The 25023-nt window shown below is 36.8% G+C and overlaps 2 protein-coding genes across 2 annotated transcripts in view; both read left to right on the forward strand.

The window, feature by feature from the left end:
• Positions 1–20161, forward strand: part of RANBP6 (RAN binding protein 6) — a 44078-nt gene extending 23917 nt beyond the window's left edge. Inside the window, exon 3 of the transcript XR_004297901.1 lies at positions 20092–20161. The gene's annotated coding sequence lies outside the window, so the exon portion shown is untranslated. The remainder of the gene's footprint in view (positions 1–20091) is intronic.
• The window catches only part of KIAA2026 (KIAA2026 ortholog), a 164556-nt gene that overhangs the window by 16654 nt on the left and 122879 nt on the right, over positions 1–25023 (forward strand). The window contains exon 2 of the mRNA XM_032392467.1: positions 20092–20292. Within this exon, the coding sequence (XP_032248358.1) occupies positions 20092–20292 (201 nt within the window). The remainder of the gene's footprint in view (positions 1–20091; positions 20293–25023) is intronic.

Below are 25023 nucleotides of genomic sequence, written 5' to 3' on the forward strand. Positions count from 1 at the left end.
CTTTCTTCTGACTTGTTGTTGGTGTATAGGAATGCCACTGACTTCTGTGCATTGATTTTATATCCTGCCACTTTACTGAATTCCTGTATGAGTTCTAGCAGTTTTGGGGTGGAGTCTTTTGGGTTTTCCACATAAAGTATCATATCATCTGCAAAGAGTGAGAGTTTGACTTCTTCTTTGCCAATTTGGATGCCTTTGATTTCTTTTTGTTGTCTGATTGCTGTGGCTAGGACTTCCAATACTATGTTGAATAGCAGTGCTGATAGTGGACATCCCTGCCGCGTTCCTGATCTTAGGGGGAAAGCGCTCAGTTTTTCCCCATTGAGAATGATATTCGCTGTAGGTTTTTCATAGATGGCTTTTATGATATTGAGGTATGTACCCTCTATCCCTATACTTTGAAGAGTTTTGATCAAGAAAGGATGCTGTATTTTGTCAAATGCTTTTTCTGCATCTATTGAGAGGATCATATGATTCTTGTTCTTTCTTTTGTTAATGTACTGTATCACGTTGATTGATTTGCGGATGTTGAACCAACCTTGCAGCCCAGGGATAAATCCGACTAGGTCGTGGTGAATAATCCTTTTAATGTACTGTTGGATCCTATTGGCTAGTATTTTGGTGAGAATTTTTGCATCCATGTTCATCAGGGATATTGGTCTGTAATTCTCCTTTTTGATGGGGTCTTTGTCTGGTTTTGGGATCAAGGTAATGCTGGCCTCATAAAATGAGTTTGGAAGTTTTCCTTCCATTTCTATTTTTTGGAACAGTTTCAGAAGGATAGGTATTAATTCTTCTTGAAATGTTTGGTAGAATTCCCCTGGGAAGCCATCTGGCCCTGGGCTTTTGTGTTTTGGGAGATTTTTGATGACTGCTTCTATTTCCTTAGTGGTTATAGGTCTGTTCAGGTTTTGTATTTCTTCCTGGTTCAGTTTTGATAGTTGATACATCTCTAGGAATGCATCCATTACTTCCAGGTTATCTAATTTGCTGGCATAGAGTTGCTCATAATATGTTCTTATCATTGTTTGTATTTCTTTGGTGTTGGTTGTGATTTCTCCTCTTTCATTCATGATTTTGTTGATTTGGGTCATTTCTCTTTTCTTTTTGAGAAGTCTGGCCAGGGGCTTATCAATCTTGTTAATTCTTTCAAAGAACCAGCTCCTAGTTTCGTTGATCTGTTCTACTGTTCTTTTGGTTTCTATTTCATTGATTTCTGCTCTGATCTTTATTATTTCTCTTTTCCTGCTGGGTTTAGGCTTTATTTGCTGTTCTTTCTCCAGCTCCTTTAGGTGTAGGGTTAGGTTGTGTACTTGAGACCTTTCTTGTTTCTTGAGAAAGGTTTGTATTGCTATATACTTTCCTCTTAGGACTGCCTTTGCTGTATCCCAAAGATTCTGAATAGTTGTGTTTTCATTTTCATTGGTTTCCATGAATTTTTTTAATTCTTCTTTAATTTCCTGGTTGACCCATTCATTCTTCAGTAGGATGCTCTTTAGCCTCCATGTATTTGAGTTCTTTCCGACTTTCATCTTGTGATTGAGTTCTAGTTTCAAAGCATTGTGGTCTGTAAATATGCAGGGGATGATCCCAATCTTCTGGTACCGGTTGAGACCTGATTTATGACCTAGGATGTGATCGATTCTGGAGAATGTTCCATGGGCACTGGAGAAGAATGTGTATTCCATTGCTTTGGGATGGAATGTTCTGAATATGTCTGTGAAGTCCATGTGGTCCAGTGTGTCATTTAAAGTCTTTATTTCCTTGTTGATCTTTTGCTTAGACGATCTGTCCATTTCAGTGAGGGGGGGTGTTAAAGTCCCCCACTATTATTGTATTGTTGTCAATGTGTTTCTTTGCTTTTGTTATTAGTTGCCTTATATAATTGGCTGCTCCCATGTTAGGGGCATAGATATTTACAATTGTTAGATCTTCTTGTTGGATAGACCCTTTAAGTATGATATAGTGTCCTTCCTCATCTCTTATTACAGTCTTTGGTTTAAAATCTAATTTGTCTGGTATAAGGATTGCCACCCCAGCTTTCTTTTGGTGTCCATTAGCATGGTAAATGGTTTTCCACCCCCTCACTTTCAATCTGGGGTGTCTTTGGGTCTAAAATGAGTCTCTTGCAGACAGCATATCGATGGGTCTTGTTTTTTAATCCAATCTGATAGCCTGTGTCTTTTGATTGGGGCATTTAGCCCATTTACATTCAGGGTAACTATTGAAAGATAGGAATTTAGTGCCATTGTATTGCCTGTAAAGTGACTGTTACTGTATATTGTTTGTGTTCCTTTCCGGTCTATGTTGCTTTTAGGCTCTCTCTTTGCTTAGAGGACCCCTTTCAATATTTGTTGTAGGGCTGGTTTCGTGTTTGCAAATTCCTTTAGTTTTTGTTTGTCCTGGAAGCTTTTTATCTCTCCTTCAATTTTCAATGACAGCCTAGCTGGATATAGTATTCTTGGCTGCATATTTTTCTCATTTAGTGCTCTGAATATGTCCTGCCAGTCCTTTCTGGCCTGCCAGGTCTCTGTGGATAAGTCTGTTGCCAATCTAATGTTTCTACCATTGTAGGTTACATATCTCTTCTCCCGAGCTGCTTTCAGGATTTTCTCTTTGTCTCTGAGACTCATAAGTTTTACTATTAGATGTCGGGGTGTTGACCTATTTTTATTGATTTTGAGAGGGGTTCTCTGTGCTTCCTGGATTTTGATGCCTCTTTCCTTCCCCAAATTAGGGAAGTTCTCTGCTATAATTTGCTCCATTATACCTTCTGCCCCCCTCTCTCTTTCTTCTTCTTCTGGGATCCCAATTATTCTAATGTTTCGTCTTATGGTATCGTTTATCTCTCGAATTCTGCCCTCGTGATCCAGTAGTTGTTTCTCTCTCTTTTTCTCAGCTTCTTTATTTTCCATGATTTGGTCTTCTATCTCACTGATTCTTTCTTCTGCCTCATTTATCCTAGCAGTTAGCGCCCCCATATTTGATTGCACCTCATTAATAGCCTTTTTGATTTCTACTTGGTTCGATTTTAGTTCTTTTACTTCTCCAGAAAGGGTTTCTCTAATAACTTCCATGCTTTTTTCAAGCCCAGCTAGTATCTTTAAAGTGATGATTCTGAACTCTAGATCTGACATCGTACTAATGTCTGTATTGAGTAGGTCCCTGGCAGTCGGTACTACCTCTTGTTCTTTTTGTTGAGGTGATTTTTTCCGTCTTGTCATTTTGTGCAGAGGAGAATAGATTAATGAGAGAACAAAATGCTAGCAGGGTAACAACGTCCCCAGAAAATATACTCTAAACAAATCAGAAAAGACCTGAAGCAGTGGGAAAAGAAAGGGAAAGAGAGAAAAAAGAAAAAAGAAAAAGATAAAGGTAAAGATAAAAACAAACAAAAGCAGAACAAAACAAAACAAAACAAAAACAGAATGTGATCAAATATGATCAGGCTAGTTTATAGATCAGCGCCACACCCTAGATTTTGGGTGTATTTTGGTCTGTTAAAAGTCCCTCCCAAAATTTTAAAGAAAGAAAAACTTATATATGTACAAAAATAAGGGTTGATATGATGAAGGGATGGAATATGACTGTAAAGATGGAAATTATAAAAAATTTTATAAAAGGATTTGATAAGTTGTTTGAAAAAAGAAAGAAGAGGATTTAAAAAAAAAAAAGAAAAAAAAGGGAGAGAATGTGATCAGGCAGGGGAGTAGAAAAAAAACATACACTAGAGATTTAGAGTATATTTTGATCTGTTAGAAGAAACTATCTCAAAATTTTAAAGAGAGAACAACTTATATATATATGCCAAAAATACAGGTAACTACTATGAAGGGATAGAATATGACTTTAAAAATGAAAAATAAAAATGTTTTTTTTTTAAAAAAGGGATTGATAAGATGTTGGTTGAAAAAGGGAAAAAGAAAAATTCAAAAAAAAAGAAAAAAAGAAAAAAGAAAAAAAGACAGTTAAAAAAAATAATTTACTTTGAAAGACTAAAGAGTCATGGGGAAAAAAGCAATGAATTCTGTGCTGTATTCCCCTAGCGCTGGAGTTCTGCCGTTCTCATTGATCGGTAAACTTGGTCTTGGCTGGCTGTTCTCGCTGATCTTCTGGGGGAGGGGCCTGTTGCCGTGGTTCCCAAATGTCTTTGTCGGAGGCAGAATTGCCCCGCCCTTGCCGGTCCGGGCTAAGTAATCTGCTCAGGTTTGCTCTCCGGAGCTTTTGTTCCCTGCAAGCTTTCCGTACAGCTTTGGAGGCGGAGAGTGAAAATGGCGGCCTCCCAGTCTCCGCCCCAGAGGAGCCGAGAACTCGGGGTCCCGCTCCTCAGCGAGCCCCCAGAGAAAAGCAGTCACTCCCGTCTCCCCGGTCTCCGGCCACACTCCGCGCTCACCCGGCCTGTAACCGCGCCTTTCTATCTGGCACCCGACCCCGGGTGGAGTCTCCAAACCCAGCAGATCCCCGCGGTGCGCTCCCGCACCTCTCCTCCCCGGGGGAAGAAGGTGAGTCTCCCTGGATCTGCTGCTTGTTGGGTCCCTGCTGGAGGAGCAGTGGCCCGACTGTGCCGCGGATCACGGTTTATGGCAACCCCAAGCTGAGAGCCCGCGCCTGGGCTCCGTCTCTGCAGCTGGCTTCCCCGCTCCGATACCTGGGAGCTCTGCCGCACTCAGGCACCCCCGGTCTTTCTGTGACCCCGAGGGTCCTGAGACCACACCGTCCCGCGAGGGTCCCACCCTCCACTTCGCCACCAGAGTGACGTCCCTCAGCGGAGCAGACTTCTAAAAGTTCCGATTTTGTGCTCCGTGGCTCTATCACTTGCCAGAAGCGGCCGATGGAGGCCCCTCCCCCGCCGTCTATCCTCCCGAATAACGCCTCGGATTCACTTCTCCGCACGTCCTACCTTCCAGAAAGTGGTCGCTTTTCTGTTAAGAGAGTTGTTGCTCTTCTTTTCTTCAATCTCCTGTTGAGTTTGTAGGTGTTCAGAATGGTTTGATCCCTATCCAGCTGAATTCCTGAGAGGAGACGAAATCCAGGTCTCCTACTCCTCCGCCATCTTGCTCTATCTCTTCCTGCTTGTTTTTAAAGACACAACACAGTTGTCATCTCAAGAAAACTTCTTTGCCCATCTCTTCCTTCCTCTTCTTTTCAGCCTGGGTTAGGTGTACTTCTCTATTCTTACAGGATACACCTTTCAGATTCATATGGTTTGTATTGAAGTTCTTGAATACCATGATATTGAAGTTGTCTGTTTGCATATATATATTTGACTCATTAAATTTTAAGATTGTCTTACACATTTTTGTATAGCTAGAAGTTGGCTCTTCAAGTGCGGAGAAGCTCAATAGATAATGGTTAAGTTTAATGCAGATAACCATATCTTCCCTTAAAGGATGGATACGGTATTTAAAAGCATAATAGAAAGTAGTGTATGGTTTATGTAATAAAACAGTTAATTATATTCAGCATGTATTTACATTGCTTATTATTTGATAAGGCACAGTAGAGGGATTCAAAGATGAATATGGAAAGATAGGAATTGATAAACTAAGTTGATGTAGAGGTCATTCAGGCAACAAGAATAGAATATTCAAAAGTGCAAAGGCAAAAAAACCACCGTATATAGCTAGAGAGTAGTTTGGCTAGAGTGTAGTCATATATAGAAAAGTAGTGACAGGTGTTACGGGGCAGGGAGCAGATCATGGAGCCAGATCACATAGGGCCTAATATGCTATGCTAATAAAGAGTTTGATATTCCAAATTAGTTATCAAAAGCTTTTAAGCTAGAGAATTACAAGGGACATTTATATGACGTGAATTAGAAAAGAAAATTTATGTCAATTTGATCTTTTTCTATACCTTAATTTTCGGCTTCTCTTAATTTTAATTTTGCATTTGACTTTATTTTTCTTAAGTCGCAGATTTGGTGGAGGATTATATAGAAATATATCTGGAAAAAATTGTTTTACATTAAGCAGAAATCCAAGAGTAATGCTAGAAAGAAGAGAAAGACAGCACTCTTTTTGCCAAATAATTTAGATAAGATGCTATATTTAAATATCTAAATAATGTTAGGTTGGACGTGGGTGGTTTCTTTAATTGAATAATTTCAGTCTTCTCCCACTTCACAGAGAAAAAAAAATTATGTACAATACAGAATTCTACCAATTTAAGTTATTCTATCTACCAAGATATTTTTAACAATTTTGTTTGCCAGTAAGCAAAGAAAAAAAAAGAATATGGCAAATATAATTAATAAATTGCAAACACATGTTGACAGTATTAGCTGGTTATGGTTAACTTGACAGTTTGGTTTTTATACCAGATCTGTATGTATAATGTAATTATAAGAACATAATCACAAATAACTAACAGTTTAAATAAAAGACTTTAAGAAACAATTAAATATGACAATATTCATGATGATCCACAGAGTACTGAACAAGTGGGAGAACCATTGATATCCTCCAGTTTATCTGAATCCCTAATTATGGTGCAATTGCCAGTACTTTAGTAATTTCCTCTAATTACTAATTCCACGATAGGGAATTTGGTTGGTAGTGAGATTTAAGCCAAAGGTTATTAGTTATATTTAAGTCTTATTTTAAAACAGGTATCATGGCGGGTGCCTGGGTGGCTCAGTCGGTTAAGCATCTGCCTTTGGCTCAGGTCATGATCCCAGGGTCCTGGGATGGAGCCCCACATCAGGCTCCCTGCTCAGAGGGGAGCCTACTTCTCCCTTTCCCTCTGCCTGCCATTCCCCCTGCTTGTGTGCTCTCTCTCTCTCTCCCTCTTTGTCCAATAAATAATCTTAAAAAAAAAACCCAAGTATCATGGCAAGAATGTATAGACTATAGAATAACTGAGATCTATTTTAATTTTTTAATAGCAGTTAAATCTTTTTTCTACTAATTAAAATTTATTAATTTCTTTCCATATGATATAAATCTGCCTAACATGCTCTTTGAAGAAGATTTGGATAAAATAGAAAATTGTCAGAAAATTAAAATAAAAAATCACCCATCCCATCAGACAGAGATAATCATTTGGTAGCATTCTTATCTACATCATATATATTATTTACTCACACATTAAATTTCAATACAAAATTTGGATTTGCCATATCTACAGTTTTATATCCCTCTTATCACCTATTAGATTTGATTTTACTTGTTAATCAAATGTTACATGTGAATGTTGTTACATATGAGACTACACTAACAGGATAACAACAGTAAGATCTTGTAATGTGGTTTTTGGGTTGGTTTGGTTTGGTTTTTGACCCTGTAGTTTTTTCTTCTAAACAATTTTTTTTTTTGCCATATAGATTAGCTGTCTTTTGTTTTGTTTGGCTACCAACAGAAAATGACAGACCACCTTCAGTAAAAATTAGCCTAACTCATTAACAAGTAGGTTAAAGCCATCAGAAATATATTTTTAAGATCTATTCTTACTATAAATCTCACAAACTCCTCATGGCATCACTGATGGCTTCTTAATAGTAGAGGAGCAAGGGACAGGTGAGAGGAGACATTTTTTTAGTGTATGTATTACCTACATACAGTAAAATTTTTGCCACCAGATGTACATATTTTTTAAATTAATAAACTACTAAAACATACACCAATCACTGTATAGCTAAACAAAGTCCATGTACAGTCTAGTTATACTTACTTAAGAAACTACTGCTGTTACTAGTTTCTTTTCTTCAACTGGGTGTCTAATAGCCATCTCAAATTTTAACATGTGCAAAACTGAACTTTTAGTTTGTTTTGTTTTGCTTTTCTAAGCCTATTCTTACCTTCTGAATAAATTACTCCACTGTCTACCAAGTTGTTCTGGCCAAAAAACTAGCTTTTTTCATTGATTCTTCCTTTTCATTTATTTCTCATATTAAGCATATTAACCGGTTGTGAGCCCTCTTCCTTAAAAGTATATTTTAACTTTTGCCTATCTCTCTCCTCTGTTTCTCACTACTTAATTACAAGTATTATCATCTCTTGCCTGGAATACTGTTGTAGTTTCCTGACATTTGTTTTCTTTATTCTGCTTTTTCCTCCTAGAGTCCCATTTTCTACTTAGCAGCCAGAGTGAACTTTTAAAAATGTACATACATTAAGAGAAGTCATTATCCTGCTTAAAGTGCTTCATTGGCACTTAAGCTATAGTAAGGAGTTTGGCTTACCATTTTATGTACCTGAAAAGCCATTTCTCACCTTAGAGCCTTGATACTTGTTCTTTTTTTTAATCTAGAAAACTCTATCCCCAAGATTTTTTTGGTTTGTGGGTTTGTTTTTGTCATGGCTGGCTCCTCCTATCAGTTCCTCAGAGAAATTTTTGACTGTCTTTCCCAGAGGTTGTAGTGTGTAACTTATAGTTAGAACTGATGTTTGTATATATGTAGTTGTTTACTCACTTTTCGTATCTTACTCATTTTGTGTATTTTCTTTTTTTTTTTTTTTTTAAAGATTTATTTATTTGACAGAGAGAGACACAGCGAGAGAGGGAACACAAGCAGGGGGAGTGGGAGAGGGAGAAGCAGGCTTCCCGCCGAGCAGGGAGCCCGATGTGGGACTCGATCCCAGGACCCTGGGATCATGACCTGAGCCAAAGGCAGACGCTTAACGACTGAGCCACCCAGGCGCCCCAACATTTTGTGTATTTTCAATGAGGATAGGAATCTTGCCTGTGTTGATCTTGTTAACAGTTGTTGCCAACACCAAACCCAGTACCTATAAGTAATTAATATTGAATGAAGGAATAAATGAATGAGTGAACAAATGAATGGATCTGTTTGGAATTTGTTTTGATCAAGGAGTAAGGTTGAAATCCACCTTTATTTTTTCTCACATTCAGCCGGTTGTTGCAGCATTATTTTTTTCCATTGTTTTGTTATACCATTTTTATAATACATTAAATTCTTGGTATGTTTGGATTGATTTTTTTAAAGTTTTTATTTAAATTCCAGTTAGTTAACATACAGTGTGTAATACTAGTTTCAGGTGTACAATATAGTAATTCAGCACTTCCATACATCACCTGGTGCTCATTACAAGTGTACTCCTTAATCCCTATCACGTATTCAATCCATCCTCCCTGCCCATCTCCCCTCTGGTACCATCAGTTTGTTCTCTACAGTGAAGAGTCTGTTTCTTGGTTTGCTTCTCTTTTTTTTTCTCTTTGCTTGCTTGTATTGTTTCTTAAATTCCACATATGAGTGAAATCATATGGTATTTGTCTTTTTTTGACTTAGTTCGCTTGGCATAATACTATCTCCATATATGTTTGTGCAAATGGCAAGATTTCATTCTTTTTTATGTCTGAGTAATATTCCCTTGTATGTATATCCCACATCAGTCCATTCATCAGTTGATGGACACTTGGACTATTTCTGTAATTTGGCTATTGTAGATGATACTGGTATAAACATAGGGTGTGTGTATCCTTTTGAATTAGCATTTTTGTATTCTTTGGGTGAATCTGTAGTAGTGTAATTGCTGGGTTGTAGGGTAGTTCTATTTTTAACTTTCTGAGGAACCTCCATACTGTTTTCTAGAGTGGCTACACCAGTTTGCTTTCCCACCAACAGTGCAAGAGGGTTCCCCTTTCTCCACATTCTTGCTAACACTCATTGTTTCTTGTGTTGTTGATTTTAGCCATTTTGACAAGTGTGAGGTGATCTCTCATTGTAGTTTATGATTTGTATTTCCCTGATGATCAGTGACATTGAGCTTATAAAACAACACCCATAAAATGATTAATCCAATTAAAAATAGGCAGATGTCATGAATAGACATTTTTCCAAAGAGAGCTTTTTGCCTAAGGTCAGGAAGAAGACATGGATGTCTAACTCTTAACTCTCAGGACTTCTTTTTATTTTGTTTTGTTTTGTTTTGTTTGTCACCATACGGTACATCTCTCTCAGGACTTCTATTCAACATAGTACTGGAAGTCCTAGCCACAGCAATCAGACAATGAAATTAAAGGAATTCAGATCAGCAAGGAATAAGTCAAACTTTCACTATTTGCAGATAAGATGATACTACATATAGAAAACCCAAAAGACTCACTGAAAAACTACTAGAACTGATAGACCAATTCAGTAAAGTCACAGGACACAAAATCAACATACAGAAATCTGTTGCATTTCTATATGCCAGTAATGCAGCAGCAGAAAGAGAAATTAAGGCATCAGTTCCATTTACCATTGCACCAAAAACCATAAGATACCCAGGAATAAACCTAACCAAAGAGGTAAAAATCTGTACTCTGCAAACTATAAAACAATGGTGAAAGAAAGTGGAGATGACACAAAAAGATGGAGAGACATTCAGGCTCATGGATTGGAAGTACAAATATTGTTAAAATGTCTATACTACCCAAAACTATCTACAGATTCAGTGCAATCCCTATCAAAATAACACTGACATTTTTCACAGAGCTGGAACAAAGAATCCTAAAATTTGTATGGAATGACAAAAGACCTTGAATAGCCAAAGCAACCTTGAAAAAGAACAGGAATGCTGGAGGCATCACAATTCTGGATTTCAAGTTATATCAGAAAGTTACAGTGATCAAAACAGTATGGTACTGTCATAAAAGTAAACATATAGATCAAGCAGAACAGACTAGGCAACCCAGAAAGGGACCCAAATTTACATGGTCAGTTAATCCTCGATAAAGCAGGAAAGAATATCCAATGGGAAAAAGTGCAATCTCTTCAACAAATGGTGTTGGGAAAACTGGACAGCGACATGCAAAAGAATGAAGCTGGACCACTTTCTTATACCATATGCAAAACTAAATCTAAATTCAAAATACCTAAATGTAAGATCTGAAGCCATAAAACTGCTAGTAGAGAACACAGGCAGTAACGTCTTTGACATCAGCCGTAGCACCTTTTTCCTGGATATGTCTCTTCAGGCAAATGAAACAAAAGCAAAAATACACTTTTGGGACTATATCAATATAAAAAGCTCTGCACAGCAAAGAAACTTCCATCAATAAAACTGAAAGACAACCTACAGAATGGGAGAAGATATTTGGAAATGAAATATCTGATAAAAGGTCTGTATCAGAAATATATTAAAAAATTATGAAACTCGACACCAAAAAAATAAATAATGCAGTTTAAAACTTGGGAAGACATGAGCAGACATTTCTCCAAAGAAGACATCAAGATGGCCAACAGACACGTGAAAAGATGCTCAACATCACCAATCATCAGGGAAATACGAATCAAAACTATGGTGAGATATCTCATACCTGTCAGAATGGCTAAAATCAGTAATGCAAGAAACAGTGTTGGTGAGGATGTGTAAATAAAGGAACACTTGTGCACTGTTGGTGGGAATGCAAACTGGTGCAGCCACTCTGGAAAACAGTATGGAGTTTCTTCAAAAAGTTAAAAATATAATGACTGTGATCCAGTAATTGCACTACTGGGTATTTACCCAAAGACTACAAGAACACTAATTTCAAAGGGATACATGCATCCCGATGTTTATACCAGTATTATCTACAATAGCCAAATTATGGAAGAAGCCCAACTATCCATCAACTGAAGGATGGATAAATAAATAGTGGTATAGATCTACAATGGAATATTATTCAGCCATAAAAACGAATGAAATCTTGTCATTTGCAATGACGTGGATGAAGCTAGAGAGTACAATGGTAAGCAAAATAAGTCAGAAAAAGATAAATACTGTCTGATTTCACTCATATGTGGAATTTAAGAAACAAAACAAGCAAAGGGGAAAAAAAAGACAAACCAAGAAACAGAGTCTTAACTATAGAGAAGAAACTGATGGTTATCATGAGGAATGGGGGTGGGGGAATGGGTGAAACATGTGATGGGGATTATAGAGTGCACTTATGATAATGAGCACTGAGTAATATATGGAATTGTTGAATCACTATTTTGTACACCTGAAACTAATAGAATAATGTATGTTAACTAGAGTGGAATTCAAATAAAATACTTAATAAAAATATTATTTGAAGTTTAAAATAGGAGATCATTTGGGACTTGTGATTTCAGTAGTGTAAGTGCAGGCAAATGCCAGATTGGGGTGTGGATGAAACATGAAGTGGGCCAGGAATTTAGATGTCACTCCTTACAAGGGGAATTTTTTTTTTTTATTTAAAGATTTTATTTTATTTATTTATTTTTTTACTTATTTTTTAAGATTTTATTTATTTGACAGAGACACAGCGAGATAGGGAACACAAGCAGGGGGAGCGGGAGAGGGAGAAGCAGGCCTCCCGCGAAGCAGGGAGCCCGATGCGGGGCTCAGTCCCAGGACCCTGGGATCATGACCTGAGCTGAAGGCAGACGCTTAACGACTGAGCCACCCAGGCGCCCCTATTTATTTTATTTTAGAGAGCGCGCATGTGCAAGCAGGGAGGGCCAGTGAGAGAGAGAATCTCAGTCTTGGGGCTCCATCTCGTACCCTGAGATCATGACCTGAGCTAAAACCAAGCCTCAGAAAATTAAAAATAGAGCTACCCTATGACCCAGCAATTGCACTCCTGGGTATTTACCCCAAAGACACAGATGTAGTGAAAAGAAGGGCCATATGCACCCCAGTGTTCATAGCAGCAATGTCTGCAATAGCCCAACTGTGGAAAGAGCCGAGATGCCCTTCAACAGATGAATGGATAAGGAAGATGTGGTCCATATATACAATGAAATATTACTCAGCCATCAGAAAGGATGAATACCCAACTTTTACATCAACATGGATGGGACTGGAGGAGATTATGCTAAGTGAAATAAGTCAAGCAGAGAATGTCAATTATCATATGGTTTCACTTACTTGTGGATCATAAGGAATAGCATAGAGGGCATTAGGAGAAGGAAGGGAAAAATGAAGGAGGGGAAATTGGAGGGAGAGATGAACCATGAGAGACTCTGGACTCTGAGAAACAAACTGAGGGTTTTACAGGGGAGGGGGGTGGGGTGATTGGTTAGCCCGGTGATGGGTATTAAGGAGGGCACATACTGCATGGAGCACTGGGTGGTATATGAAAACAATGAATCGTGGATCACTACATCAAAAACTAATGATGTGGGGCGCCTGGGTGGCTCAGTCGTTAAGCGTCTGCCTTCGGCTCAGGTCATGATCCCAGGGTCCTGGGATCAAGCCCCGCATCGGGCTCCCTGCTCGGCGGGAAGCCTGCTTCTCCCTCTCCCACTCCCCCTGCTTGTGTTCCCTCTCTCGCTGTGTCTCTCTCTGTCAAATAAATAAAATCTTTAAAAAAAAAAAAAAAAACTCATAATGATGTGTTTTATGGTGACTAATATAACATAATAAAATAAAATTAAAAAAAAAACAAAAACCAAGAGCCTGATGCTTAACTGACTGAGCCACCTAGGGTTATGGTTTGTTTTTAAGATAAACTTTTACATGTTTGTATGATAAAGATAACTAGCATGTAGAGGTTGAAATTGCAGAAGATAATAAATGAAATACGAATTCTGAAAACCAGTGGTGGGATTAGCTTTTGGTAAGAGAATGAGAAGCACATTTTTTCACTGCAGTTTAAAGTAGCATTTAGATAATTTTGTTCTGTGAGAAACAGGAAATGGGAGCTCTTCCATAAAACAACTCATGGAATTCTTCCATAAAAACTACCAGTTTTTCTGGGCACCTGGGTGGCTCAGTTGGTTAAGTGTCTGACTCTTGGTATCAGCTCAGGTCTTGATCTCAGGATTGTGAGTTCAAGCCCTGCGTTGAGCTCCATGCGGGGTGTGGAGCCTAATTAAAGGGGAAAAAAAAAAAAACACAAGCACAAGTGGTGGGGAAAGTCAGCTGCTAAGTTATGATGGGTAGTGGGGTGAAGTGTTTGAATAATGATTATGTTTTGAAATTGCTGTTGTGGAGTACCATTGAGGGAATTGACCTCCTTTAAAAAGTCCTCTGAGGAATTAATCTCAGGAAACAAACTGAGGGTTGCTGGAGTGGTAGAGGGTGGGAGGGATGGGGTGGCTGGGTGATAGACATTGGGGAGGGTATGTGTTATGGTGAGCGCTGTGAATTGTGTAAGACTGATGAATCACAGACCTGTACCTCTGAAACAAATAATACATTATATGTTTAAAAAAAAAAAAAAGAAGATAGGAAGGGAAAAATGAAGGGGGTGGAATTGGAGGGGAGACGAGCCCTGAGAGACTATGGACTCTGAGAAACAAACTGAGGGTTCTAGAGGGGAGGGGGATAGGGGGATGGATTAGCCTGGTGATGGGTATTAAAGAGGGTACGTATTGAATGGAGCACTGGGTGTTATATGCAAACAATGAATCATGGAATACTACATCAAAAACTAATGATGTAATGTATGGTGATTAACAGATCATAATAAAAACAACAACAACAACAAAAAGTCCTCTTAGATGGGGTTGAACTCGGTTTAGGTTACATAGGCAACAGTACAAGATGGTGATTTTTCCTGCCATATTTAGTGGTGGAGGTATTAGGAATGAAAGAGTTTTTGGCTGAGATGCAAGAAAGAAATGGAATGCCTGAGACAGATAATTGGTCAAGAGATAAGAGCTTTGTCATGTATGATGGGTCCCAACTCCTTGTCTATGTGAATAGCTAAAAGAGACTGAATTTTGTTAGAGCAAATGAAGCAATCAAATAAGGGATTGGAGGTTTGGATGACGGCCATGAGTTAAAAATGTTGGAGGGGTGGGAGGGGCTGCCTAGGTGGTGCAGATGGTTAAGCGTGGGACTCTTGGTTTTGGTGAGGTTGTGATCTCGGGGTTGTGAGATGGAGCCTCGTGTGGCCTCTGAGCTCAGTGCGGAGTCTGCTTGAGACTCTCCCTCTGCCCCTTCCCCCACGCTTAATCTCTTTCTCTTAAATAAATAAATAAATCTTTTTTAAAAAATGCAGGGGGAATAAGTAACAACTGGGAGAATAGAACATAAAGAATATCAAGTGAGAAATAAATTTCATAGTCTGATAAATGCAAAAATACTTTTTGTAGGCATGAAGACTTTTTTTTTCTGAAAATTTTTTTGGGTATTTGATACAGCTGAATCTGAGAGCAGTGGTTTCCAAACTTTTGTGATCTGTTTTCCCAAACATAAAGTATTTTGAATATGTGCCCTCAATGTATCTATATTTATTTATCATTTAATCATATTCTATACCTATTAGTTTTATATATTGTAAAATGTTATAATCTACTTAAACACAAGAGATAAGCGTATTTTGAAAATAAGTTTTAACATTAATGATACAAAACATTGGTGTGGGTGAGGGCATTGTGATACTTTATTCGTTTTGAAAATCTTGCTTTAATACTTGGCTATAGAGCTATTTGAAAGGTTTGTTTTATGTTAAGTTTATGTTGGTACTTGGTTTTAATGACTGTTGTAATTCAGAGCTCATGAAGATGCATAAATCCAGATGGAAGGGCATTGTAAACTGGGCTGACTACATCGTGATGTTTATCAAACAGGCAAAAAAAATTTTTTTTAAAGATTTATTTTAAATAATATTTGAGTGAGAGCATGCAAGGGAGAGCGAGAGTGCATGAGCAGGGCGAGGGGCAGCAGACTCCCCACTGAGCAGGGAGCCCAATGTGGGGCTCAATGTGGGGCTCAATCCCAGGACCCTGAGATCATGACCTGAGCCAAAGGCAGATGCTTAACTGACTGAGCCACCCAGGCGCCCCTCAAAACAGGTAAAAATTTTTGTTGAAGTTCACCAGTAAGAGTTGTCTTCCCTAATTTCAATTAGTTGCTCTTGAACACTGATATGAAGGTTCTATTTTGCTGGATAATTTTCATTTACCCCTCCAAATCTACTCTCCACCTTTGTGCAATGTGCTCTGTGCCCTAGGAGGTTGATTTCTAAGGACTGCATCAACTGGTCTGCCTTGTGTTCTGGCTTCTGATTGGGTTCGGTCAGGGGGAGGCACTGACAGGAGGACAGTTGGGATATTCTAACAGTTTTTTCTTTGCTGGGCTACAGATTGTCAGTAACTGTGCTCCTTCATTCTGTGGCCCCCTTTATAATTATAGCTTTTTTTGTTCCAGTAACTATCCCTTCTCTTTCCCCTTTTGGACATAGAGTGATGACAGCTCCCTAGCTAGCCCAAGAGTGCTTCACTGTCCCTTTCTAGTTTTCCTTTAACCCTGGCTACACATTTGTGAATAGTCTCTTCATTAAACATCACCTTCTTTTTAGTTATCTTGCTGGGATCCTGAGGGCTGTAGTTGCACTTAAAATTTTTTTAAGTAAATGGGTTAAAAAAATGACTGAAACTCTTCATTTAGAATATTTTTAAACAGATTAGATAAATGTTTCCAAGTTTTAATTGTGCAGATATAATTTTTATAGGTGAACATTTATATTGTTTTGATAACAAAAACAAAAAAATCACATAATGGAAACCTTTTCAAACATCTGTTTTTAGTGGGGGAGGGCGGTGTTAGTGCATATATTAACCATAAGTAAAGCTTTATATCAATTCACTTTTTCTTTACTACTTACTCTAATAATTTGAAACAGAATTAGGCCTCTGAATTCTGAAATTTGGAATGTATTAACAACACAGAAAAGACCTTTCATGCTTTTTTTTTTTTTTAAGAAAAAGGATAACTAAAACTCAACCAGTCAGCTGTAACTATTGCTTAGCTTTTGCTTATAGTTAGCAATCTGTTACTTTCAAACTGTTGTCAGACTGATTTTATAAAATAATTTTCTGAGTAGGCAGGGAAAAAAGCTTGAATTTTAGAAAGGGAGAGTTATTTTAGTGTATTTTATTGTTTATTGATTATCTGACAATTCTTATTTGGAGGTAAGACTTACTTATTTTTATCTTTTTGCATTTTATTCTCTGATACATGAAGCCCAACTAGTTAGTAACACATGTTACAGAGAAAATCGATGACTGGAATTTTTCAGCTTAAATTTTATGTATGTAAAGTTAAAATGAAAAATAAATAGCTTGGTCTGTATCCTTACAAATATCGCTCTCTCGCGTGCGCGCGTGTTTGTGTGTGTGTTTGAGGCTCTGAAGTTATATCCATTAACAAAACAAAATCCTTATCTTCCTGGAGCTCTCATTCTGGTGAGACCAAACAAATAGATAATTATACAATATAATTTAGTGATAAACAGGAAGAAAAAGAAGTGGGTAAGGGAACAAAGAGTGATAGGGGATCCTTTACTAGTATGATGGTCAGGGAAATCCTATCAGGTATGCTGGCATTTGAACAGATTTGGATGAAGTGATAATGCCTAGCCGTACAGATATTGGGGGGGAAGAGTTCCTTATATGAGGACAAGGATGATCAAGGGCAAAGTTGATGTTGGTGTGACTGAGAATAATACAAAGACTTTAGTGGCCAGAACACAAGGAGCTATAATGAGCAAAGTAGTAGAAAATGAGGTCTGGAGAGGTAGATACTTTGGATTTTAAGTGTAACTAAAAGGCTTTGGAGGAGACAGAGCAGGGGAATGACATGATCTGATTACTGTTAAAAGAATGCTGCAAGGAGATCAGAATAGAAGCCAGGATGCCTGTCATGAAGAGATTGCAATAGTCTAGGTGAGAGTTTGCACTTGTACACAAATACACATACTACTTGGTGCCATATGTATGTTTACATATACATATACTTATATATAATTACTTTTGGGTTAAAAGATATATTCAGAAACTTTTACATTCAGCAGTGTAATATGGACGTCTTTTACAGTGAGCACATACAGACTTCCTAATTCCTTTTGATGGATGGATGTTATTCCATGTTGTGGTATACATTGTTTAATCTATGTATAAAAGGGCATTTATGTTTACAGGTTTTTTTTTTAAATAACAATACTCTGTGTGTGTGTGAGAGAGAGAGAGATTGCTCACAGTTGTGGAGATATGTCTTTAGGGTAAATTCCTAGGGCCATGATGGGTCAAAGGATATGCGCACATTAAATCTTAATGATTATTACCAAATTGACTTCCAAAAATGCTGTGCCAGTTTTACATATCCAATAATGTTTTGTGAAAATTTTTCTTTTCTAGATTCTCCCCAACACTGAGTGTAATCTGTACACTTTTTAATCTTTACACCTTGAAATGAAAGAGACATCATAGTTTTCCTTCTTGTATTTTAATTATGAATGATAAATATCAAAGTATATACATTTTTTTTGGATGAGTAATAAAGGATACTAATTTCTCTTTGGTCTTTATTCTGAGAAAATACTGTTTAAAAAAGTAGTTTATATAACTTCATCTTCTCTACTTGTAAGAGGAAATTAAAAGATAAAATTTAGTGTCTGACTTGCTTACATAATAATTTAGCCATGTGACTTACTATTTCCCTCAACTTTTATCCCTAGTGCTCTGCATATACTGTGACCTTTGAGATGTCATCACGTTTCAATGCGATATTGTTCGTTAATGTTCTCTTCCATCAGTATTGATGAGGAAGTAATTAAAATTATAGAACTAGTTAGTTCACCAGTAAAATGAACCCAAGTATACCCATTCAGTATCTGTTATTGCCAGTCATTTTATTATCTTTTGGCCCACATTCTTTTTGGCCCAATTAGCCATCATACAGATCTATGCTATTATGCATAAAATAATCACAGCCTGAACAGTATGGTTAGATTAGCCCAAATTCTTCAGGATTACTTGAAAACTAATTTAAAAGTTCATGCCCTACTTAAAGCTGAATCAGTTACAACATTATCTCCTTATAACAAAGAAAACATAATAGTGCCATAGTTCAGTAGAATCTTGCTCCAGATGGCCTGAGACTAAGATTGTTATAAAAGTTCTTAGAGTAATTATGAACAAAGTCCAGGATGGAAAGGCATTTGATTGTATTTCATACCATAAAAGTTTGTCTTATTGAACCGTAGCCTATTTTGTATTAAAGAAAGCCTATAGGAAAGCAGGAAAATTTGATTACAGGGTCAACTTTTAATTTACATAAAATTCATCCAGCATATTGAATGCTTATTTGGGGTATTGACTTGATTTTGTCATTGTAGAAACATGTTCAAAACCTTCAGAGGCTCTGGCATATTTTACAGAGGTAGAAGAGCAGATATTTTCCCTAATGCTTTTTATAATTAGCCTTTTTTTTTTTCAGATAAAAGTTCAGAAGTCAGGTTTTAATTTAGACTTAAAAACTTGATAAGATTAATGTTTCTTTTTCCAGTGTAAATGGTTTTAATCAATTATTTCAAATTCATTAAGGGGATTTATAGGTAATTAAACTGCTGAGAAACTTTTTTTTATCAGTATTTTCAAGTATTAGATTAGTATCTTAGTGCATTAATAGAATATTATAGGGTAGGGAGACATTTGTGTGACATTGAAAAGGGAATCTTAATTCCTAGATTCTTTTTATAGGTTAGTCAGGTTTCCAAATTTGCACTTCTATATCATAGTACTTAATATATTGTAATGTTTCATTTGTTTATAATTTCTTTAAGTGTTCACGTACCATGAATTTTCTCTTCCAAAATGTTTTTGTAGTATTGTGCATTTTCCTATACCAATGATAGGTAGTATGAAATATATGAAGAAATGTAAAAATAAGCTGCATTTAATTTTATAAATAATAAACTTTTTTTCCATTAAAGAGATAGTGTTTTAATCCTTAATTTTAATGTGAAAGACTCATATATTTCTTTTTTCTTTAATTTTTTATTTGACAGAAAGAGGAGCATGAGCAGGGGGACGGACAGAGAGAGAGGTAGAGGGAAGAGCAGACTCCCTGCTGAGTGGGGAGCTTGACCTGGGGCTTGATCCCAGGATCCCAAGATCATGACTTGAGCTGAAGTCAAATGCTCAACCAACTGAGCCACCCAGGCACCCCAAGATTTATATATTTTTTAAATGTAGGGAAGGGTCTGTCATTCAGACTGATTTTATGATATGGATAAGGAAAATTAGAAATTAATGTAGGGCAGATAAAAATCTGGAGCATAGCTAAGTAAGGTTTAACTATATACTTTTTATATAGTTAGCAAAAGAGATTATTCTTAAGATGCTGGTTAAGAGGGTTTGTTGCTTACCCAGAAGATTTGACCTTATGAATTGACTTATTCTTCTCCAAGGCACTTGAGAGAAAAGACAACGATAGCAGTTACATCTAGAGGCTATTATGGATTGGAGGATGAGAAGGGAACTGCATGTACCTCAACAAGGCGTCGGTCAACACCACGAAGTTTGGCAGGCTTGACAAGTGGAGTTTTTGAATCTATAATGGTTCAAGTTTTGAGACAGGAAGAACAGCTGAGAGCAAAAGAAGAAAAAAGGTAAATGTTAAAAAAAAAAAGTCATTTTCAAATTTCTAGGAACTACTTTTCAAAGAGTAGCTGTATAACTTTTGTATGCCCATATCAAAATTTGGGCCCATTTTAGTAGTGTTATAAAATGCATTGTCACTCAAGTTTGAATTCATAATGAAATATCACAGTGAAATTTGTTTAAAAATATAGTTTTAAATTTCAAACCAAATTACTTTGAAGCTAAACACAAATTTTTACAAAAGATTTCAGAATGCTTTCTAGATTTCTAGAAGTATTATCAAATGAATTATAAATGAAAATAGAAGTATTATCAAATTTTAAATTAGAAGAGTTTTATATAGATTTGTATAGCTTTAGAATAGATTCACAGACCTTTAAAGTTAGGAGAAACTCCAGAGATTATGTAGTTCAAAATGACACATAGGTTCACCTCTGCCAGTTCCTCCATTGGTATTAATTTTCTGGATAACTCACCCTACCCTGGGCTCATCAGGAAAGAATGTTGTGCTTAATTAGTGTTACCTTCCTAGGGCCTGGGAGCATAGATTAATGGCATTTGTATAACATTTTATTTATAACAAAAGAGAGAGGTGATTACTCAAAAAAGACTGGTGATTTTCATAATAAATCAAATCTCAAACTCAAACTATATTAGGAGTGATTGCTGATGTAATAGGGAACTGCTAATGCTACTCAAAGACAATTTATAATATGTCTTTGTTACTTTCATAGTAGTAAATTTAGCTTGCTTTGATGTTTGTATGATTAAAACTCAACCTTGAGACTTTCTCCTACCATACTTTTTATTCTAGTGATTAATTCAGAACCCACTGTGAAATACTTTTTTTTTCCTTCTACAAAACCTTATAGAGCTATTCCTGCTAAAGGAAAGGGGATTTTATGAAAAGGGATAAAGATTAATCTGACAGTAGTATATAATAGATTGGAATGGAGAGAAAATGAAGAAAAGGAAGGCCTGTACGAAAACTTATAGTAGTCTAGATCTTCACTACTGATGACCAGAAATAGGGAGAGAGAGGTCAGATTGTTCTGGGAACAAGTAACAAGACTAAGTACTTCCTTGATACTAAGTAAGGAGTAACAAAGGAAGAGACAAAGATAAGTCAGGACATAGTTGTAATAATAGTTATAGCATCAATAAGAAGATAAAAAAGAATGGTTAACATTTATTGAACATGATTATTTGCCAAGTTTAGCTCAAAGTACCTTATATGTATTTAACATTTATCCTGAAGCACAGAGAGATTAATTAACTTGCCCAAGGTCAGGCAATTTTTGAGTGGTAGTCAAGATTTAAAGGCGGGCATTTTGGCTCTAGAGCTTGTGCTCCTGACTAATATGCTGTCCTTTTGACTTGTAAAATTATGGAACTAAGAAAGAAAACAGAAGAGCCTGAATCCATGCTATGAGGAAAGATCAACGAACTCGTTTTAGTAAGTTGTTTAAAGTTGATGAGGGAAACATTTAAGCATCCAAGTAGGAATGGATAGTAGGAAACTAGGAATCTAACGGAATCTTTTTCTTTTCTTCAATTTTACATGTTTGTGTGTCCATGTGTTTAATGTCAAATAAACATAGGTGAATAAGATATGGGCAAAAATCCACCTTAAATGTCTTAGTGACTATGATAATTTCATGGAGTCATATGAATTAAACTTTCTCTTTGGGTTTAGTGTTAACTTTTAATTTTTAAATTATAAATATTTTAAACATGAAGCAAAGAAAATTATAATAAAAGTCTCAACGTACTCACTACTCAGCAATTTTTAAAGAAATTAACATATTTAAAACAGGATTCCCTAGATTTCTCTATTGTCCCCAGAAGAAACCACTATCCTCCCTTTCTCATTCCCACGCATTTTATTATCGAATTTTAAGAATTCTGTTGTATATTATGGATGCAAGTACTTTGTCAGATACATACGTATTGCAAATATTTTCTCCTGGTCTTTTGCCTGACTTTTCATTTTCAGTGTTTTTTAAGAAATACAACATTTTAACTTCAGGTTTATTCTTTTGTTTTAATGTTTTGTGCTTTTTATGACCTAAGAGATCTTAACTTACCCAAGATTATGAATTTTCTCCCTTTTTTCTCAGAAATTTCTAAATTTTGTTTTATTTATTTATTAATTTAGAGAGGGAGAGAGAGAGTGGGGACAGAGGGAGAGGAGAGAGAGAATCCTAAACAGGTGGTGTGCACAACATAGAGTCCAAATGGGCTTGATCTCACAACCCTGAGATCATGACCTGAGCCAAAATCAAGAGTTGGACACATAACTGACTGAGCCACCCAGGCACTCCTCTAAATTTTATTTTTTATGGTTAGGTCTGTGATTCATTTGAAGTTAATTTTTGTGTGTGGTTTGAAGTAAAGGTGAAAGTTTATTTTTTCCATATAGACAATCTGTTGTACCGGTATCATTTGTTGAAAAAAACCTGTTCTTTCCCTACTAAATTAGATTTGCATCTTTATTGAAAGTCAGTTGAACATATCATATATTTATGAGTCTGTTTCATTTATCTATAGGTCTGTCCTTAGGCTAATAATACATTGATTTGATTACTAGAGCTTTATAGTAAGCTTTGAAATTTGGTAATATGAGTCTTCCAGCTTTGTGTTTTGGTTTTTGTTTTCAAAATTGTTAGGCTATACTAGCATCTTCACATTTCTGTGTGATTTAGATCGTATTATAAACACCTACAAAAAAAAATCTGAGGAAATTTTGATTGAAATTGCATGGAATTTATCAATCAGTTTCTGGATAATTGTAAATTTCTTTCAGTCCATTTTTTAGTTTTCAGTGATTACATTTTCCATATATTTGGTTAACTGTACCTGTACATATTTTCATGTTTTTGATGCAACTGTAAGTCATTTTTTAAATTCAATTTACAATTTTTTCTTGCTAATACATAGAAATACAATTAATTTTAGTGTAGAGACCTTTGTCTCTGTACTCTGAGTTCTGATTTTGCTTCATGTAGTTTGAAAGTCTGCTATTGCATGTGTATGTATGTATTTATTTATTTTTATTGTTATGTTAATCACCATACATTACATCATTAGTTTTTGATGTAGTGTTCCATGATTCATTGTTTGTGCACAATACCCAGTGCTCTATGCAGAACGTGCCCTCTTTAATACCCATCACCAGGCTAACCCATCCTCCCACCCCCCTCCTCTCTAGAACCCTGTTTGTTTTTCAGAGTCCATCCATCGTCTCTCATGGTTCGTCTCCCCGTCCAATCTCTCCCCCTTCATTCTTCCCATCCTGCTATCTTCTTTTTTTTTTTCTTAACGTATATTGCATTATTTGTTTCAGAGGTACAGATCTGTGATTCAACACTCTTGCACAATTCACAGTGCTCACCATAGCACATACCCTCCCCAGTGTCTATCAACCAGCCACCCCATCCCTCCCACACCACCCTCCACTCCAGCAACTCTCAGTTTGTTTCCTGAGATTAAGAATTCCTCCTATCAGTGAGGTCATATGATACATGTCTTTCTCTTATTGACTTATTTCGCTCAGCATAACACCCTCCAGTTCCATCCACGTCGTTGCAAATGGCAAGATCTCATTCCTTTTGATGGCTGCATAATATTGTATTGTATATATATACACCACATCTTCTTTATCCATTCATCTGTCGATGGACATCTTGGCTCTTTCCACAGTTTGGCTATTGTGGACATTTCTACTATAAACATCGGGGTGCACGTACCCCTTCGGATCCCTACATTTGTATCGTTGGGGTAAATACCCAGTAGTGCAATTGCTGGATCGTATGGTAGCTCTATTTTCAACTTTTTGAGGAACCTCCATACTGTTTTCCAGAGTGGTTGCACCAGCTTGCATTCCCACCAACAGTGTAGGAGGGTTCCCCTTTCTCCGCATCCCCGCCAACATCTGTCGTTTCCTGATTTGTTAATTTTAGCCATTCTGACTGGTGTGAGGTGGTATCTCATTGAGGTTTTGATTTGGATTTCCCTGATGCTGAGCGATGTTGAGCACTTTTTCACATGTCTGTTGGCCATTTGGATGTCTTTAGAAAAATGTCTGTACATGTCTTCTGCCCATTTCTTGATTGGATTCTTTGTTCTTTGGGTGTTGAGTTTGATAAGTTCTTTATAGATTTTGTATACTAGCCCTTTATCTGATATGTCATTTGAAAATATTTTCTCCCATTCTGTCGGTTGTCTTTTGGTTTTGTTGACTGTTTCTTTTGCTCTGCAAAAGCTTTTTATCTTGATGAAGTCCCAATAGTTCATTTTTGCCCTTGCTTCCCTTGCCTTTGGCGATGTTTCTAGGAAGAAGTTGCTGCAGCTGAGGTCGAAGAGGTGACTGCCTATGTTCTCCTTTAGGATGTTGATGGACTCCTGTGTCACATTTAGGTCTTTCAACGATTTTGAGTCTATTTTTGTCATCCTTCTGCATGTGGCTGTCCAATTTTCCCAACACCATTTGTTGAAGGGGGTGTCTTTTTGCATTGAATATTATTTCCTGCTTTGTCAAAGATTAGTTGACCATAGAGTTGAGGGTCCATTTCTGGGCTCTCTATTCTGTTCCATTGATCTCTGTGTCTGTTTTTTTGCCAGTACCATACTGTCTTGATGATGACAGCTTTGTAATAGAGCTGAGGTCCGGAATTGTGATGCTCCCAGCTTTGCTTTTCTTTTTCAACATTCCTCTGGCTATTTGGGGTCTTTTCTGG

The sequence above is a fragment of the Phoca vitulina genome, unplaced genomic scaffold (assembly GCF_004348235.1).
Source record: "Phoca vitulina isolate PV1807 unplaced genomic scaffold, GSC_HSeal_1.0 scaffold67, whole genome shotgun sequence".
Lineage (NCBI taxonomy): Eukaryota > Metazoa > Chordata > Mammalia > Carnivora > Phocidae > Phoca > Phoca vitulina.